This window comes from Sitophilus oryzae, unplaced genomic scaffold (genome assembly GCF_002938485.1).
Source record: "Sitophilus oryzae breed Bouriz unplaced genomic scaffold, Soryzae_2.0 scaffold_1110_pilon_pilon, whole genome shotgun sequence".
Classification (NCBI taxonomy): Eukaryota; Metazoa; Arthropoda; class Insecta; order Coleoptera; family Curculionidae; genus Sitophilus; species Sitophilus oryzae.
Genome location: NW_022145739.1, coordinates 849,842 through 869,230, shown reverse-complemented (window position 1 = coordinate 869,230; position 19,389 = coordinate 849,842). Strand labels below are relative to the sequence as shown.

The 19,389-nt window shown below is 34.3% G+C and overlaps 1 protein-coding gene across 1 annotated transcript in view; it reads left to right on the top strand.

The window, feature by feature from the left end:
* Nucleotides 1-3,796: 3,796 nt before the first annotated feature.
* LOC115881383 overlaps nt 3,797-19,389 on the top strand; it is a 33,444-nt gene continuing 17,851 nt past the window's right edge. The window contains exon 1 of the mRNA XM_030898844.1: nt 3,797-4,022. Coding sequence (XP_030754704.1) covers nt 3,797-4,022 — 226 coding nt within the window. The remainder of the gene's footprint in view (nt 4,023-19,389) is intronic.

Sequence of the window (19,389 nt, the reverse complement as noted above, 5' to 3'; positions counted from 1 at the left end):
ACCTCAGCCGGAGACAAGCTCCTCCACTGTGAAGGGCACGGAAGGCTAAACCCCAACCGTGGAAGGGTATACCCTCGTAGGAGGTAGATGCTCACTCCTCGGAGGATGAATATCTGTTGTCAGAGGAGGATGAGAAATACCCTGTTCCCTCTACAACAGGAAGATCCCCATGTATGATGAGGTATAGACTGTATGATGAGCTATAAATCAAGAAAGGGAGACACAATAGATCTTTAAGGTCGCGGTGGTTAACCCCTTCATTTACTCATTCTACATTCTACATCAATGGAATCACAAAGAATTTTCATTGTAAAATACTATACATCTAAATACACTTTTTATTTAAACAATTATTCAATAAGAAACTGCTACATCTACATTATTGTTTTGAGCTCGATCAAACAGTAACTTAGCTAGTTAACTAGACAGTTACTGTCTGATAGAGCTCGAAGCAACAATGTAGCAGTTTCTTTTTGTGTAATTGTTTAAATGAAAATTGGTGAACTTCTCTATCATTCTAGAGAATTGTTGGTCATATTATGTATATGTTATATTTCACTAGTTAAACTTCGGGACAAGAATTTCATTTTGGCCCTTGATTATCTTCCGTCAAAAAAAAATTAACAAAAAAAAAAAAAAATTGTTTTATAAGCTAAATATTGGGCTTTGGAGCATTTATGAATGATCGTGAAGCTTAAAAATTATAAAGTGTAATTAAGACTATTACGGGTTCTGGAGCTGACAATAAAATTCGAATTATTACGTCAGAATCAGAGTTCGGTACGGTGTGATAGATTCCAAGTTACAAAATTCGCGAGCAACAAGTGCACGGTTAGTGATTTTTCTGGGGTTATTTTGCCACTCCAAAATATCACTTTCAGTTTTCAGTCGCATTTAGGTACCACATTGACAACAAATGTACCATGACTGGAACATTTGTCGCCAGTGGTACTGTCAGCTGCATCTTGATTAAGTCCTTACTTCCAATATGCTGGGGAAAAAGATGCAAGTCTTGTGAACATTTCTACGGCCTTCTTGAGTTTGGTTTGGTTTGTATATTTCCCTTTACAGTATCCAAACTATTTAAAAACGTAAGTCAGAGAATTCAAGGTATCTTGTTTTTCAAACTAATATTTTTTAGAAAATATGCGATAATTTTTTTGAGTAGTTTATATTCAATAAATTAATACTTTAATAACTATTAATTATTGCTTTAATAAAAAAGCTCATCTCATATTTAAATAGAGATGCAAAAATAATCGAAAGCAGTAAGTATTTTTAAAATATTTAATTACTTTACTCGGAAACGCATGCGCATAGTTCTCTCGCGCTCATAGTTATGGCTAAATAATTTTTATGTTTAGAGGATGTTTGGTCATTTCAATCGGTCTGACTGTTTAAATATAACTTAATAGTAGCTGTCTTAATAACATACGTAAAAAACATGTAAAAAATAAGTAAAGTTACTTTTTTTTGTTCCTTCCTTTATTTTTTGTGGAGCTTTGATAAAGTCTATCTTTATCAAAGATCCACTTTTTGATTTGCTATCGTCTGATAAAAGTTCAGGTTCATGAAAAGTGTCTGATACTTTTGATACTACTTCAGAGTAATATTCTACAATATTTATACAAAAATCAGCCATACAAATTTAAGTTAAGTAACTCTTAATTTTAGTTACCTTTTTCACCCTGTATCTGCCAAGGTGTCACAGGGCGAACTCCCCAAACAGGCCGGTATTCAAAGCACATACATCTATCAGTAGAGAGCTATTACTGAGAGCCTAAGGTTTCATCCTTGTTGTAACAGTCAAATTTCCTCGCTACGACCTCTGTGTGCTAGCTCATAAATTATCGCCAAATAACTATTATTTTTGCATCATCTTTACTATAATTTTATTGTTAAATATTATTTTATTTAAATTTTACAATTATGCAACCCGATATACACCGCGATATTATACAGCTACAGCTACACAATATTGTCACTGGATACGGCCGCCCAGCAGTAGATTTTTTGTCGAGCTCTCTTTATCTTTGATATCACCTGTCCGTCACTTGTCACTGTCAGATCAAATCACATGTTTTTGGATTTATTTATCCTTTGTTTTGGTTATTGAAATTTTATAATTATCAGATAAAATTTCGTAGTTAAACTGTTTATTTTTGATGTGGATCGCAGTGTGCAATTCGTTCATTTAATTGTTTGAATTTCTGAGTTAAGTCATTCATTGACTGGATATGAAATATGGCAGTGGAAAATATTCTAGAACATCATTTTTTATTTATGCCTTTTTGTGAGTTGGACCAGTCGAGATATATAGTTCTCTATCTATATCCTGGAGGGAGATTTCCGGTTGAAATCTGATTTTGTGAAGGAAATCGAATCCTTGCATCACTTGTGTATCCACCGACTGGGTATCGTCGTGAAGAACTGGTTGCCGTTTTGTGAAGCATTCCCTGTTGGTAGTTCTGTTGAAGCATTCCCTGTTTAACAGGTCTTCCTAGAGAAGGATTAAGTCTTCCGAAGCATATTTGGTTAGAGACGTGGTTGTATTTTATTGTATGGACCGCCAACCAATTTCCGTAATGGGATTAAAATAGCCAAATTGTCCGACCGATATTCCGATTCCACGTGCCCAAGAAGTCCCCGAATAGTTCCAAGGTATGCTATAATTCTTCTGCCTATTCAATGCCAAGTCAATGCTCAACTGATTTTTGTTCATATTGTTGTCTGGTTTTCGACTTTTCCACGCCCACGTGGTGTAGAAAGATTAGTTGAGTGTTATCTTTCTTAAATCTTATTTGGTTGTTCGTAATTATAGAGCAAGAAGACCGATCCAGACCGTAGAGCACCGAACAGTCCAGAATTTCATCCGTTCCTGTTGTCCGTGTAGAGGTACCCGTTGGACATCATAAACCCTCGTTGAGGTAAAGTTCAGATTTAATTAGTCCTTCTTTATTACCTTTATTGACACCTACACGTTGTGCTAGTCCTTGTTCTATAATTGAGGCTCTTTTCTAAGACAACCAATATTATTTAGGGTTTTTTGTGTCATCTTTTGAAGTCCTACACCTGCCTGGTATCTGTACCTCTGCTGACATCCGTGGGCTCCAGTGACATCGCATCGAGCTGCTGTACACCGTCGTAGCCCCCATAGCTATGCACCGTAGCTCAGCCGGAGGAATTGTCAAGTAGTTTCAAGACTTAGAGTAAGACTGTTTAGATTTAGTTTGATATTTGTAATCCACCCAGGATTTTGTACTTAGTTTAAGTAAGGGGGATTATGACGTCATACTTTTAGTTAGTTTTCTTGATTTAAATTTCATTTATTTTAAATTTCATTTCTTTCATTTCTTGATATATTAACTTTTGACATTTAATAAATTGCTTAATCATTTTTAGTAGTATTATTTACAGTCTAGTCTCATAGTTAAGTTAGAGTCACTTAAGTTCAAATAATTATAGTAAGATTTGAAGTTCATGGTAGTTACACTCAACAGTTTAGTTAACTTCAACAGGTTAGGTGTTGAAGTCTACTTAATAGTAACATCTTTTATGCCGAGTTCATAGAGTATAATCTCGTGGCTCCCTTTTATTAAGATCTTTGAACCCCGACCACCCGGCTGTTAAAATTAAAAGCTAGTGGCCTCTATGCAACTCATTACACCGATTAAGTAAACTTGTGTTTTATTGAACTTCGAATTAGAAAAGGACGCGGCATTGTGAGAATAAGTTTACTGTATTACTAGTTACCATCTCAAAACACCAGGTATACTACAGATAAAATATTCAAATAATGACGTGGCATTTTCTACTAGCAAATTACGGGAATTCGAAAGGAAGTATTACATTAATTATCAGTTGTATCGTTCCATTAACCAATAGCACCAAGAAACTTTCAGTTCACACCCTGGCTTCCACCTCTAATAACCGTTTAAACAAAACGGTTGGCTTGTTAAGGTGGAAAGGAGGCGTTAGTCAGTCAGTCAAGCCGCAGGATGACGGTAGGTTTCCATTGTCAGGTAAATCGACGACGAATTAATTATCCACTTAACGTTTCCGTTTATTTTTTTAACGAATTAATAATAACGAGCGCACGCCTCGAGCTGTCAGTCATTTTACCTGCACTAATTTGACATAATTAAGGTTGAAAATTATGTGTCTATGTGTGAGTTGTGCTGGAAATGCCTAATCATGTTGCTGTCGGCGCATACGGCTGCCAGGCTCCTTGTGTTTTTCTTTTTTTTTTTTCGTTTTTGGACGATGTAGGTATTGTTCGGTGCATTTTTCATCGCGTTTCGCCGTTTTCTACACAAAAGATTTTCAGTCTTAAAAGTAATTGAGGTTTTTTTAATAAAAAGAGATTTAAACGGTACTTCTTTGTTTCGCTGGGAAATGGCTTTAAGTATGACTTGTACCGAATAATTCCATAAACGTGAGAAAGGTATATTTATAATTCTGATATACCATGATGCGTGTACCTACAGGGTGCTTCAAGCGAAGAGATTCGAGGGAACATAGTTGCGCCATTTGGTCAAAAATTCTAAATACTTCCAAATATTTCCTATTTCATTTATATTGCTTTATTTGAATCATCACCATCATCATTATTTTCAGCTTATTCAATCATTTCCAATTATGGTGTAGCCTCCCTCACATACTCTCTTTGTAGTTGGGCCCATTATCTTTTGTTCCGTTCTTATTTTTCTAATATCATGGTCCCGTCTCAGGTTCGGCCTTCTTCTAAGTCTCGTAATTCCTCGTGGGTACCATGCTGTAATTTTTGTGATCCATCTGTCAATCTTTTTTCTTGCCAGGTTCAGGCCCATTGCCATTTGAGGGATTTGACTCTGTGGATGACATCTATTACCTGGGTCTTTTCTCGTATCCACTCCATTCTTTTACGGTCTGTCTTGGTAATTTCCAGCATATTTCGTTCTATTGAGCGTTGTGCGACCCGCAGTTTCCTTATGATGTCCGTTGTAAGTGTCCAGATTTCGCATGCATAAGTCATGACTGCTAGTACACACTGCTGCTTTTCCATTTTTCATATCTTGAAGCGCCTTTTCTACTACCCCAACGAGAACTTCTGGGGCGTCGTCTTGTGGTAGGGACAGTATTTCTTCTTCGTGTAGCCCCTAGTAGTATCACAGCTTATTCATACCTAACCTGCTAATTTTCTTATGAGCATTCGCATATAAATCTGCTTATCGGCAAGTTGGGTTCTGAGCTCTTGAAACTTTGTCTAGATTCGAAACTGCGCCTCGAATTGGTTATAGACTGTATGATGCATTATAACTCACGAAAGGGGGACACAATCTATACTAATATATAAAATCCTTAAGTGACTGACATACTGATTAATCACGATCCTGCTCAAACCACTCAACGTAAGAAGCTCAATTTTGGCATACAGGTTGATTCTAGGGTGTAGAGGTTCGATAAGAAGGGATTTTTCGAAATTCCAATTCCAAGAGGGTGAAACCACCCCTCAAATATTACAATATTTTTTATTTAAAAAACGGTCAATTTTCTGAAAAAACGCTTAAATGCGTATATTTTATATTGTTTCTTTACATATTTTAAGATTTTTTAAAAATGTATACAGGATGTTTCGAAAAATCTTGTCATTGATTAATCACGATCCTGCTTAAAGCGCCTGACGTAAAAAGCTGATTTTTGGAAAACAGATTACCTTAGGGTGTAGAGGTGGATTTTTCGAAACTCGAATTCTAAGGGGCTGAAACTATGCCTCAAATATTAAAATATTTTTTATTTTAAAACCGGTGAGTTTTTCGGAAAAACTCTTAAACACGTATAACTTATTTTTTTATCATATTTTAAGATTTTTTTATAAATTTATACAGTGTGTTTCATAAAATTTGACCATTGAGTAATCACGATTCTGCTTAAACTGCTTGACGTTTAAAGCTGATTTTTGGCAAACTGATTGGGTGTAGAGGTTCGATAAGGAGGGGTTTCTCGAATCTCAAATTCCAAGAGGGTGAAAACGCCCCTCAAATATTACAATATTTGTTATTTAAAAAACGGTTAGTCTTTCCTGAAAATGCTTGGACAAGCATAATTTATTTGGGTTTTTTACATATTTTGAAATTTTTTAAAAAATCATACAGGGTGTTCCAAAAAGTTGGGTAATTTCTTAACCACGATTCTGCTTAAACTGCTTGACGTAAAAAGCTTATTTTTGGCAAACTGATTTATTGAAAGTCAAATTCCAACGAGATGAAACTACCCCTCAAATATTACCAAGTTATATAATAATATCGCCATATTGTTTTTTCTCATGCTGACATAAATGTGAGAAAATTTTATCCAGTTTGTATGTTAATGGAATTTCTTGCTTTGCTTTATCATCACCATTACAAATGATTAATTCGACGCGAACGAAGTCGCTGGTACACGCTAGGAGATCTATAAAGTCGCAGTAATTATCCCCCCTTCTACTCGCAATACAATTTACATCATTGGGATTATCGACACGCAACTTGAACTAACCTGTATCTTTTATTGTTTCCCAAATTCTAATGATGATAGTCGAATTTGAAACACTTTGTTTAAATGTTTTGCATCAGTTTAAAAATGTTGTACCAAAGTTAATAAACTAAAGCTTGTTGTTAAAAAAAGAAATACCTTGTAATTAATTTCCCAAAGACGTTTAATAACAAGCGCTTAAACCCGAGTCAATATCCAGCAAGCTTCATACGTCGCGCAACTTGAGAGAATTTAAGGTGCGCGAAAAGTTTATAATCGACTTAAATAACTCGATTCGTCGCGAATAAACGGCACTTGAGGCGGCCGGTAATAAAGTTAGCGCAGTTTCTCTCTCCGCTGCCGCCGGTAACGGTATTAATTTAGGAAGAGAGAGCCGGTCGCCGAAATTACCCTTTTCCTGATTTGCGACCTGACGCGGCCTCGCTACAAATGAAATTCCGAATTAAGTACGCCCGAGCGCGATTAAATAGCTAGAATAGGGGCTGAGGGTGGTGTATAGGCTCGTTGTCGGCACTGGGAAAGAGGGGGTGGGTGTGAAAAAGGGGCTGGTACCGGTGGTCAGTCGATAGAGGTGTGGGTTTGGTTCGTAGAGGTTTATACTTGAAAACTTTCTTCAAAATCTAGGAGAAAGTAGTCTTAATCGTACAGCTTTGCACAACAGTCAAAAAGAAAATAACCAATTTTTCGGACTGTGATTATTGCAAATATATAGATTGATACCGTACACAGTTTATATTTTTTTAGATTTTTATTAGCATTAATCATCATCATTTTCAGCTTATTCAAACAATTTTCAATTATGGTGTATAACCTTTCTCACATATTTAGATACGCTTTTTGTAATTGGACCCATTGTTGTCTATTGTTGGCTATGCGGACCCAAGTTATCCCTGCTAATTTCCTATTACCATGGTCCCATCTCAGGTTTGATCTTCTACTAGCTCTCTAAGCTCTCCATATGCTGTAATTTTTGTGGCCCATCTGTCGTCTGTCCTTCTTGCCAGGTGTCCTGTTCATTTCCACTTGAGGGATTTGATTCTGTGGATGACATCTATACCTGGGTCTTTTGTCGTATCCACTCTATTCTTTTACGGTCTTTCTTGGTTATTCCTAGCATTTACGGTCAGATACTTAGAACCGATACAGGTGTTGGCAACACGATCTCAGCTTATGCGGACGATCTAGCCCTCTTAATAACTGCATCCACCTACACGATCCTTGAAGGAAAGGTTCAGACGGCTGCGCTAGCGATTAAAAATAAATTGGAAAGCATGGGCGTCAAACTGACCCCAGAAAAAACTGAGCTGGTCATTCTCGTTGGACAACGCAAGGTAAAGGATCTAATCATCTAAGCTGGATAATTTAGTTATAAAACCTCAAAAGAAGGTTCACTTCTCAGGGTTGCATCGGCATACTGCGCATGTCCAACAATAGCGGTACTGTGTCTTGCTAAGATACCTCTGATCAGTCTACTGATCCAGGAAAGAAACCAAATATATAAAAATGGAACTTTCTTCCGGAAAGAGGCCAGAAATATGGTACTAGAGCAATGGCAGACACGATGGGAAGCATATAGCGGATGGACAAAGACTTTCATACTCAATATTAAAGATTGGATGATATGCGACCAAGCAAACACGGACTACTAAACACGCAAGTCACTGGTCATGGAGTATTTGGCGAGTATTTGCACAGGATCCGCAAGGCTGACTCTCCTACATGCTGGTATTGCGAGGCGTCAGACTCTGCTAACCATACACTATTTGAGTGTCTCGCGCACGAAGATATACGGGAAAACGCAGAAACAGTATGTGGTACAAAGATTACTAAACGTCAGAAACCTTCTAACATCATCGAATGAAAATATCGAAGCGATTTGCGGCATGTTAAGGAACATTATGAAGAAAAAGGCGAAGGACGAAATAGACAAGATCTGGGTACAGAGTCAACGATAGAGTAAAGTCCATTATCTCATTTGTTTCGAGGTTTACAAAAAAATTTGAAATGCAAAAGTTGTAGGGAAGGTTAAGATACACATTTTGAAATTATTATAGGGTATACAAGGTGCTTCAAAAAAGTGTGGCGGATATAACATATATTTTTTTAAATGCAACACCCTATTTTTTATTTTATTTTTAGATTCTGCGTAAAATTCCATAACTTTTGTATATATAATGTTATATACCTAAAATTAATAGTTTTTGTAATATTTCAATTTGTTTAAACAAATGTTAAATTGCAGTGTTGTAAAAAATTGTCAGTGGTGCTATTGTTTCTGAAGTTGGAGTACCAAAATTTGGTAGGTGAGTTTTATAGAGATGAAAAAAAAAATATATATATATATATATAAAGAGATTTTAGTTAAATGATACAGGGTGTTCAAAATATATTTATGAATTTCAACTACTTAAAATTAAAAAATCGCATTTTTTTTAAATGGGACACCCTATATATTATCATTTCTTCTGATAGATTTTACAAAACTTTTCAATTTTTATTAAGTATGTCATATACCTATTTTTAATAGTTTGCGATTTATTCCATTTTTTTCTATTTTTACCCATATTTTTAATACAATTACCCTATAAAATCATAGTTACCATGACAAAACAAACTATTTATTACTTATCTTTAACAAGTAGCTTAATAATTAGTTGCAATTGCTGGTATTAGTTAAAATTAATTAACTTTACTCAAATAAACTAAAACCGCAGTCGTGAATTTTTGGTGTATTTCTATATTATGAAAGAGGATACTTGATTTTCCGTCGCGCGTCGGGGGCGAATAGCCACAGATTAAGGTAATACTAGATTACCTAATTGTTGAAGACTACTGATATAGGAATTTTCTTCGACATACAGTAAAGTTTTTTTCTCGTAGTAATTCTAGTTTATAATTCATTTGGTAAAGCCAATATTACTACTGCCGCGAAACCGTCCCATTACACACTGAAGATGTTTTCTAGATAATCTACATCTATTCTTATACTACTAGCCAAAGTACTCTATAATATATAGTACTGAACCAAAAAATATATTTTTCTTGGCTTGTTCGTGTATATCAGTCACATTGACTAATTCATTTCATCTGAAACAGAAAATAAGATAATTAAATTGTTACAGAAAATCTGTAACAATTATCTCCACAATTTATACTTATTACAACAAATTAAACTAAAATTCAAATTTTGTTCTTAACTTGTTTAACAGACAAGAAATTTTGATAATTATTACTTTTTGTCATGGTAACTATGATGTTATAGCGTAATTGTATTAAAAATATGGGTAAAAATAGAAAAAATTGGAATAAATCGCAAACTATTAAAAATAGGTAAATAACATACTTAATAAAAGTTGAAGAGTTTTGTAAAATCGATCAGAAAAAATGATAATATATAGGGTGTACCATTTAAAAAATTTGAAATTTCTTAATTTTAAGTAGTTGAAATTCGTAAATATATTTTGAACACCCTGTAGCATCTAACTAAAATATCTTTACATAGGTCTTTTTCTATATCTCTATAAAATTCTCCTACCAAATTTTAGTTCTCCAACTTTAGAAACCATGTCATCACTGACAGTTTGTTATCGCACTGCAATGTAACATTTGTTTAAACAAATTTAAATATTACAAAAACTATTAATTTTAGGTATATAACGTTATATATAAAAAAATTATGGAATTTTACGCAGAATCTAAAAATAAAATAAAAAGTAGAGTGTTCTATTTAAAAAAACATATGTTATATTCGCCACACTTTTTTGAAGCACCCTGTATACTCTATAATAATTTTAAAATGTGTATCTTAACCGTCCCTATAACTTTTATATTTAATATTTTTTTGTAAACCCCGAAACAAATAAGATAATGGACTTTATCGTTGACTCACCCTATACAGACAAGACCAACATAGAAGAATGATAAGTCTCTAATCTTGATGAAATGCCTTTGGCGGTACCGAGATTGGCGAGCTTAGAGCACAGATGGGTTTTTAGTGGGTAGGCCCTCTCGCGTGAGGGAGATTCCCACACTCCGGCCCTAAATAAGGCGTTTCCAATCTATAAAAAAAATGGTTATTCCTAGCATATTTCGTTCCATTGAGCGTTGTGCAACCTGCAGTTTCCTTATAACGTCCGTTTTAAGAGTCCAGGTTTCGCATGCATATGTCATCAGTACCTCGTATCTTGTATTCGACACATTGGTCGAATGTTTTCTTCTTTAGATAAAATGGCATTCTAGATTTAAATATGATTGAGTTTTTTTCCATAAGGACTCCATGCTAACTTAATTCTTCGGTTGATTTCTGGTAATAGAGATCCCGAGCTGTACAGTACGTCTGTCCGTTCTGTAGCTACGGGGTATCCGTGAGAGGGGAAACGATATTCTCTCGATGTTTCTCGTAAAAAATTAAACGACACGTCCCTTCAATAAAAATTCGACAAGTTTGCAAGTAGCCAATAAAATGAGTGGGCGGAGCGATTTGCGGTGACGTACTCGTCAAGTCGACGTATAAAATATATTGCTGTTTATTTAAATGTTTTTTGTCCGCATTCCTTTCATAGACACAGATCCAGCAGACGTACTGTACATTAGTTGTCCCAAATAGATGTATTCTTCTACTATTTCCAGTTTTGTGTTATTTATTAGAATGTCTTTTCTGTCTACTAGTTCGTTGTACATTACTTTAGTTTTTGCTAAATTCATTTTGAGACCAATGAATGGTAAATGATAATTGCTGGCTGCATTTAGTTCGTTAATTTGTGTTTATAGTTCTTCAGGACTATTGGCTATTAGGACTATATCATCAGCGAATCTTAGATGGTTTGATATTCTCCATCTATTTTTAATCCCTTGTTGGTCCAGTCTAGTTGACGCAAGATTTCTTCTAGTGCTGCTGTAAACAGCTTTGGGGATATTGTGCCTTCCTGTCTTACTCCTTTGTCAGTTGGGAGCTCTGGAGTTGTTTTATATATCATTATTCTTGTTTTGGTTTCTTTGTATATATTGGCGAGAATTTCTATATAAGGCCTATTAATACCTTGATTCGCTAAGACTTTGGGTTATTGCTTTAGGTTATATCGAGTCGAAAGCGTTCTCAAAGTCTATAAAGGCTATGGCTAGTGGAAGTTCGCATTCTTTTGTTCGGCTGATAGTTTCTCTTAACGTATCCGTTCCGTTCATATTTTTCATTTTATTGATTTTATGGAAAGCACTGTTCATTAAAATGTTGTATCCTATGTTATAGGGCTCATTTCTCTCTACAATTTCCTGTCTCACAATGTACCGTTTGTGTCCGGGAAGGGATCATAGTTTCATTGTTGTCGATTTTCGAAAGAAATCAGAACATGTATATTATTTCGTATATTTTTCATTTTATTGATTTTATGGAAAGCACTGTTCATTAAAATGTTGTATCCTATGTTATAGGGCTCATTTCTCTCATAATAGGAATATATAATAATATAAATAATATAATACTAATATGAAATGACTGCTTGTTCCCGTGGTTGTGCAGCGTCTAGCGTGTTTGTATTCTGTTCTTTATCATTTTTGTGAATATCTTGTATGTTACGAGTAGTAGACTTATTATTGAGATACCAACCATTACTGAGATATCCATATTTGGCACGTCTGTTGACACTGTGTTTTCTTCTGAGTAAGAGTACGATGGTTGATAGAGGAAAAACCGAATTTAATAATTATTGAAACCCCGAAATATTACGAGGTAAGTTTATGGTAATTTTTCAAACAAGAGTAGTAATGTTTTTTGTAGGGTTTTTAGTACCAGGATTGAAGACTGTACCGGGGTATAAGTAAAACCTACTGTTACCCATTGTGTTGATTTAAATAAATATACAAGGTGAAATAAGAAGTAATATTTTTTAACTAAAATTTAAATTACACCTGCATTTTCAGGTTTATGTACCCATCTCTACACGGAAATAAATATAGAATCGAAACATTTTTTGTTCCCGTTCGTGTTCCGCCGCTGCATATCGCACCGGTCGTCACCGGATACCCTTCCAGCTATGCGCGGCCCGGAAAGATAAATAGGTAAGCATCCAGTCCGGCCATTTTCTCGATAACAAAGCCAATCGGGATTCGGTTTTCCGTCATGGATACCAACATACGGGTCGAATAATTATAAAATTGTTGTTGGCCGGCGCCCGCGAGCGAACTGTAGGCGCCCTGTGTTGTTGGAAGGGTGGAAGAGCGCGTAGTATAACGCGCGCCTAATGAGGATCAATGGCTCATTAAGGCACCGGATCCGAACGCGGGCTCTAATTGGTAATTTAATGTCAGTATGATTAGATAGGAAAAATACGATCACGGGATTGTATGTAGGTATCTAACATAGCCTATTCATTAGACAATCAGTCGACTTACAATTATTTAATTTACTTCGATATAAGATATAAGTAATATAAACGATACCTATTATTAAGGTTGATTCTCACTATGCCTTTCGTTTCCGTTCCATATCCATTCCATATTCGTTCCGTATCTTTATTGTATTACGCTATTCGTAAGCTTCCGTTCCGTATCAGTTCCATACTTTTTATTGTACAATTTATATCATTACGAAAGTTTTATTTTAAAAATTTGTATCTTGTGAGAAAGGTAATAGATTTAATTAAGAGGTGAAAGAATAAATAAATATCAGCAAAATTTTAACAGACCTGGTACAAATGTAAGAACTTGAACGCTGTTTCCGATAGGCTTCAGTTCGTCCGCCATAAGAATGTATGGAAAGAAAGGATATGGAACGAAAGGGAAACGGAACGGATAGTGTTCATTGTCCTATTCATTTACATGATATACTTAATATTTTATGAAAAAGAAAGAAATAGTGAGTGAAATGTATAAAAAAGAAGAAAAAAGATTAAACTGCTCAGCCCTCAACAACTCATAACCGTATACACCAATGTACACCAGTGCAGACACGCACACTCACACAACCACACCTACACTAGTGCACACTGATGTAACTGCCTTCAGGCTTCATCAGTACGGTAAGGAATCAGGAAGCTAAGAAACCGATCCCAAAACACAAAAAAACAGAAAGCAAACGATGCAACGAGGCACCGTGTGCAACCCAGGAGATGGAAAAAAATTGATGAAGAAACGAAAATAAAAGATGGAAAATAAAAGGAGCAAACGGGAGCCTAAAGCCCCAATTTGCAGCCAAGAACCAGAGAACCCGAAATACTTAATATTTTATGTAAACGGAAGGGAGCTGATATGAAAGGTGTATAGTGAGAATCAACCTTATTTAAACTTTTAGGTGCGTCATCGATGTCGCGATTTTTCCATTCATTGTTGCCAACCATGAAGGTATTTAGAGCCGATTTGTATAGCCGAGCTGACTAACTAGAATTTAAATTTCCCGCTGGCGATTCAGGTGGTAGCTCTGTTGTAAAAAATGTCAAATGGCCACATTTATTTATTTATTTCCTTACAAAAAATGGGTCACCTCTCTTTGATGCCAATCCGTCTGCATTACAGATATCAATTGCCTGGTTCATTTGATATTGGTAAAGCCTTGGCATTATGACATAATTGAACCAATTTTAAACTTTAAAATCATTCAGTAAGCATCCATCTGGTATACCTGACCAGCAGGGACGCATATACCGGAGGGGTAATGGGGGTAATTACCCCTCCCAGAAAGAAATTAATTTATTTTAATTATTACTTTCGAAAATCGACAACTATGAAACTATGAACCCTTCCCGGACACAAACGGTACATTGTGAGACAGGAAATTGTAGAGAGAAACAAGCCCTATAACATAGGATACAACATTCTCATGAACAGTGCTTTCCATAAAATCAATAAAATGAATAATATACGAAATAATATACATGTACTGATTTCTTTCGAAAATCGACAACAATGAAACTATGATCCCTTCCCCGACACAAACGGTACATTGTGAAACAGGAAATTGTAGAGAGAAACAAGCCCTATAACATAGGATACAACATTTTAATGGACAGTTCTTTCCATAAAACCAATAAAATGAAAAATATACAAAATAATATACATGTTCTGATTTCTTTCGAAAATCGACAACGATGAAACTATGATCCCTTCCCGGACACAAACGGTACATTGTGAGACAGGAAATTGTAGAGAGAAATGAGCCCTATAACATAGGATACAACATTTTAATGAACAGTGCTTTCCATAAAATCAATAAAATGAATAATATACGAAATAATATACATGTACTGATTTCTTTTGAAAATCGACAACAATGAAACTATGATCCCTTCCCCGACACAAACGGTACATTGTGAAACAGGAAATTGTAGAGAGAAATGAGCCCTATAACATAGGATACAACATTTTAAAGAACAGTGATTTCCATAAAATCAATAAAATGAAAAATATACGAAATAATATACAGATACTGATTTCTTTCGAAAATCGATAATGATGAAACTATGATCCCTTCACGGACACAAACGGTACATTGTGAGACAGGAAATTGTAGAGAGAAACAAGCCCTATAACATAGGATACAACATTTTAATGAACAGTGCTTTCCATAAAATCAATAAAATGAATAATATACGAAATAATATACATGTACTGATTTCTTTCGAAAATCGACAACAATGAAACTATGATCCCTTCCCCGACACAAACGGTACATTGTGAAACAGGAAATTGTAGAGAGAAACAAGCCCTATAACATAGGATACAACATTTTAATGAACAGTTCTTTCCATAAAATCAATAGAATGAAAAATATACGAAATAATATACACGTTCTGATTTCTTTCGAAAATCGACAACGATGAAACTATGGTCCCTTCCCGGACACAAACGGTACATTGTGAGACAGGAAATTGTAGAGAGAAATGAACCCTATAACATAGGATACAACATTTTAATGAACAGTTCTTTCCATAAAATCAATAAAATGAAAAATATACGAAATAATATAAATGTTCTGATTTCTTTCGAAAATCGACAACAATGAAACTATGATCCCTTCCCCGACATAAACGGTACATTGTGAAACAAGAAATTGTAGAGAGAAACAAGTCCTATAATATAGGATACAACATTTTAATGAACAGTTCTTTCCATAAAATCAATAAAATGAAAAATATACGAAATAATATACAGGATTTCTTTCGAAAATCGCCAACGATGAAACTATGATCCCTTCCCGGACACAAACGGTACATTGTGAGACAGGAAATTGTAGAGAGAAATAAGCCCTATAACATAGGATACAACATTTTAATGAACAGTTCTTTCCATAAAATCAATAAAATGAAAAATATACGAAATAATATACATGTTCTGATTTCTTTCGAAAATCGACAACGATGAAACTATGATCCCTTCCCGGACACAAACGGTACATTGTGAGACAGGAAATTGTAGAGAGAAACAAGCCCTATACAATTACCCCTCCCAAAAAGAAATTAATTAATAAGATAAAATTTGGTATAAAATAAAATTGTTACAAAAAAGTTAATAATACAAATTAAAACAGAATATCCAAACCAATCCAAGTAGATTTTTTCCACAGTTACAATACCTTCCAGCAAAAATTTAATTCAAATTTAGTACTTTTTTGAATATTCACTGATTCACACTACCCCTCCCAGACTCAATCTCTAGATGCGCCACTGCAGTGACCAGTATGAATAAGCAGGTTTACATAAAATGTAATGTCCCAGAAAAAGATAAATAAAATAAAAAATGTAGAGAATAGTGTAATTGCTTATATACCTGAAAACGCAGGTGTAGTTTAAATTTAAGTTAAAAATATTACTTATTTCATCTTGTACAGGGTGGGTCAAATTCGACGCTTTTAAATGGAAACACCCTTTTCTATAGAAGATAGACGAAAACTAATATCGGTGTCTGGAGCTCAATTTTCGTCAAAAACATGATGGTGAAAACCGCACACCAATATCTGTTACCGTTTCGGAGTTACGGGGTGTTTTTCAAAAATGTGCATTTTTAACAAATCGCTGTAACTTTTTTGCTATGGAAAATTTTGTGTTTCTATGAAAACATTTCCAAAGCACCTTTTTACGTAGAATTTAATGGTTTAAGTATAATTTCTTTAAAATTAATAATTTAAGAGTTATCAACAGAAAAATTGATTTTTTATTTGGGATATCCCCTATATTTTTAATTAACTGAAAAGAATTTAAAATTACCTATCGAAAAATATAGCACACTTGATATTTTATTATAATCCTCTTCGAAATACAAAATTTTTAAAAGTTCGCCACTTTTAACTAGTAGGCTTTGGACCTCTTATTAATGATATGCCCGTAATGGAACTCGAAAACATATTTTTCCAGCAAGACGACGCACCGCCTCTGAACGCTGAAGGTATCAGCAAATTTTTGCAGCCAATTTCAAGAATAATTGAATAGTTAACCAAGATCCCAGCCGTTGGCCGTCGAGGCCGCATGACTTAGTGCCCATGGATCTAATCCTATGGATATATTTGCGAAAGAATAAAGGTTCCTTCTTTATAATCTAGACAAGAATTAGACATACTTAGCAGTTATGAGAGGGTATATTTCACCCCCACTGAGTTAATCAATTCCGCGAGAAATGTTCAAAAAGTGCCCCGTCTGTCCTTAACAGAAGACGGTTGATATGTCGAACACCTGTAGCAAAATCTCATGTCTTGGTTTGCTATTTATTTTTATTGTTATTAGATATAGTTTAAATGTGTTGATGTTGGTTAAATATATTTTAAATTGTTATAAAATTCTGCATCTCTCATAGCAAATATTATTTTCGTTTTAATTGATGCTCACAGCTAGAATTTTTTTGCATTACAGCCGGTGCCGTTCAAAGTTCAAAGCCTACTTATTTAAAGCGGGCGAATTTTTATATACTCTATATCTCGAAGAGGAATCGAGCAAAATATCAAGTGTGTTATATTTTTGGAGAGGTAATTTTAAATTCTTTTCAATAATTAAAAATATACAGGGTGTCCCATATAAAAAATTAAATTTTCTGTTGGTAATTCTTAAATTATTAATTTTAAAAAACAAATACTTAAACCATTAAATCCTACGTAAAAAGGTGCTTTGGAAATGTTTTCATAAAAATACAAAATTTTCCATAGCAAAAAAGTTACAGCGATTTGTTAAAAATGCATATTTTTGAAAAACACCCCGTAACTCCGAAACGGTAATAGGTATCGATATGCGGTTTTCACTATCATGTTTTTGACAAAAATTGAGCTCCAGACACCGATATTAGTTTTTGTCTATCTCCTATAGAAAAGGGTGTTTCCATTTAAAAGCGTCGAATTTGACCCACCCTGTACAGGGTGGCGCCTCTCACACGCCGCGGAGGCTCCAAGGAGAACGACAGTTTATATCAAAATGAAATTTTGTGAGCATATATGTAGGTTATTAATTCAGAACACTTTTTAAAAATATAGAGAGTTCTACAGGGTGTCTCCAAAAAAAGTTACATATCAAAGTTATGTTTTTTGTAATGGAACACCCTAGATATTAATCGGATTCTGTGTGAAAAATAAAGGTTCAAAATACTATTAAGGTTGCCTATCCCTTAAACAAAGATTTTCTTAGATATTTTCATTTACATGATTTAATCTGAGTAGATCTTTATTATTTGATAAAATCTAGGGTGGGCTGTGATATAGCTGTCTAATTAGTCCAACTTTAACAACTAGTTATCATTTTGTGTCAGTTAAAACAAAAAATTTCTAAGAAATTTGCCGAAAATGCAAACTTATCCTACATCAGAGAGAATTGATATGATTCTATTAGTTATAGAAGGTCTAATCTGTTTTTTTTTATGGGGATATGTTAAAGACCGTTTTTACAAAACTCGACCAACTAGTGTCGACAACATGAGAGAAATTATTGTAGTTGCTTTTCGAGGTAGAACTCCACATATGCCTTTTAAAATGAAAAAATCCTTTTGAAAAGACAATCATTTTAAGCAGTTAACAGGAAAGGAATCCTTTTGAGCATTTGATTTCATCTAGCTAATTTTTGTCGCATAATTATAGGTTTATATCTAGTTTTAATTCTGTAATAATTAAAATATGTTTTAAACGTGTATCTTTTTATTACCCTTAAGTATTTTACTCTACAATCTTTATTTTTTGTTAAATTAACAAAAGGTATCACACAGCCACCTAGATGATTTCAAATAATAAAGATTTACTGACGCAAAATCATAAAAATTAAAATATCTGGGAAAATCTTTGTCTGGGGGGTAGGCAACCTTAATAATATTTTAGAGATATATAAATTCCCCATTGAACACCGGAAATCTGTGAAATACATTTTAATTTATTGTTGTGCTATATAAAAATTCTTTAATATTTGACAAAAACTGTGATGTGACAAATAAAGTGTATCTTATAAATAAGTATCATAGTGTCATATAATATTTCTCTTCATAAAAAAACATCCCCATTGAAATCCAATTAATGTTATCGTTAAATGATGTATTGGAAACCAATGAGTTCCTATAGTTGAGACAGTGTATTATACAGGGTGAGTTTCCTACGATGTTCTCTATGGGTATCTCGGAAACTACTGGAGATAGAGAGTCAGTTAAATGGGGAAAGAATTGCAGTTTTGTGGGGTCATAAATATGCGCTTTTCAGATTTTCGAAAAAGTTCATGGCTTACTAGATATTTAAAAAAAAAACAAATTTTGGCTATTTTAAAAATTGTCCCTAATTCCATTATAATCTATTTTAGACAAAAAGTTTTCAGATAAAAGTTGTAGATAATCACATCCCTAATGAGATTGTGTTCTCCGATTTTTTTTAAAGCCTGTCATTTTTGACATATGACACAAACATATGTTTTCTTAAATGGAAACCATAGTTGG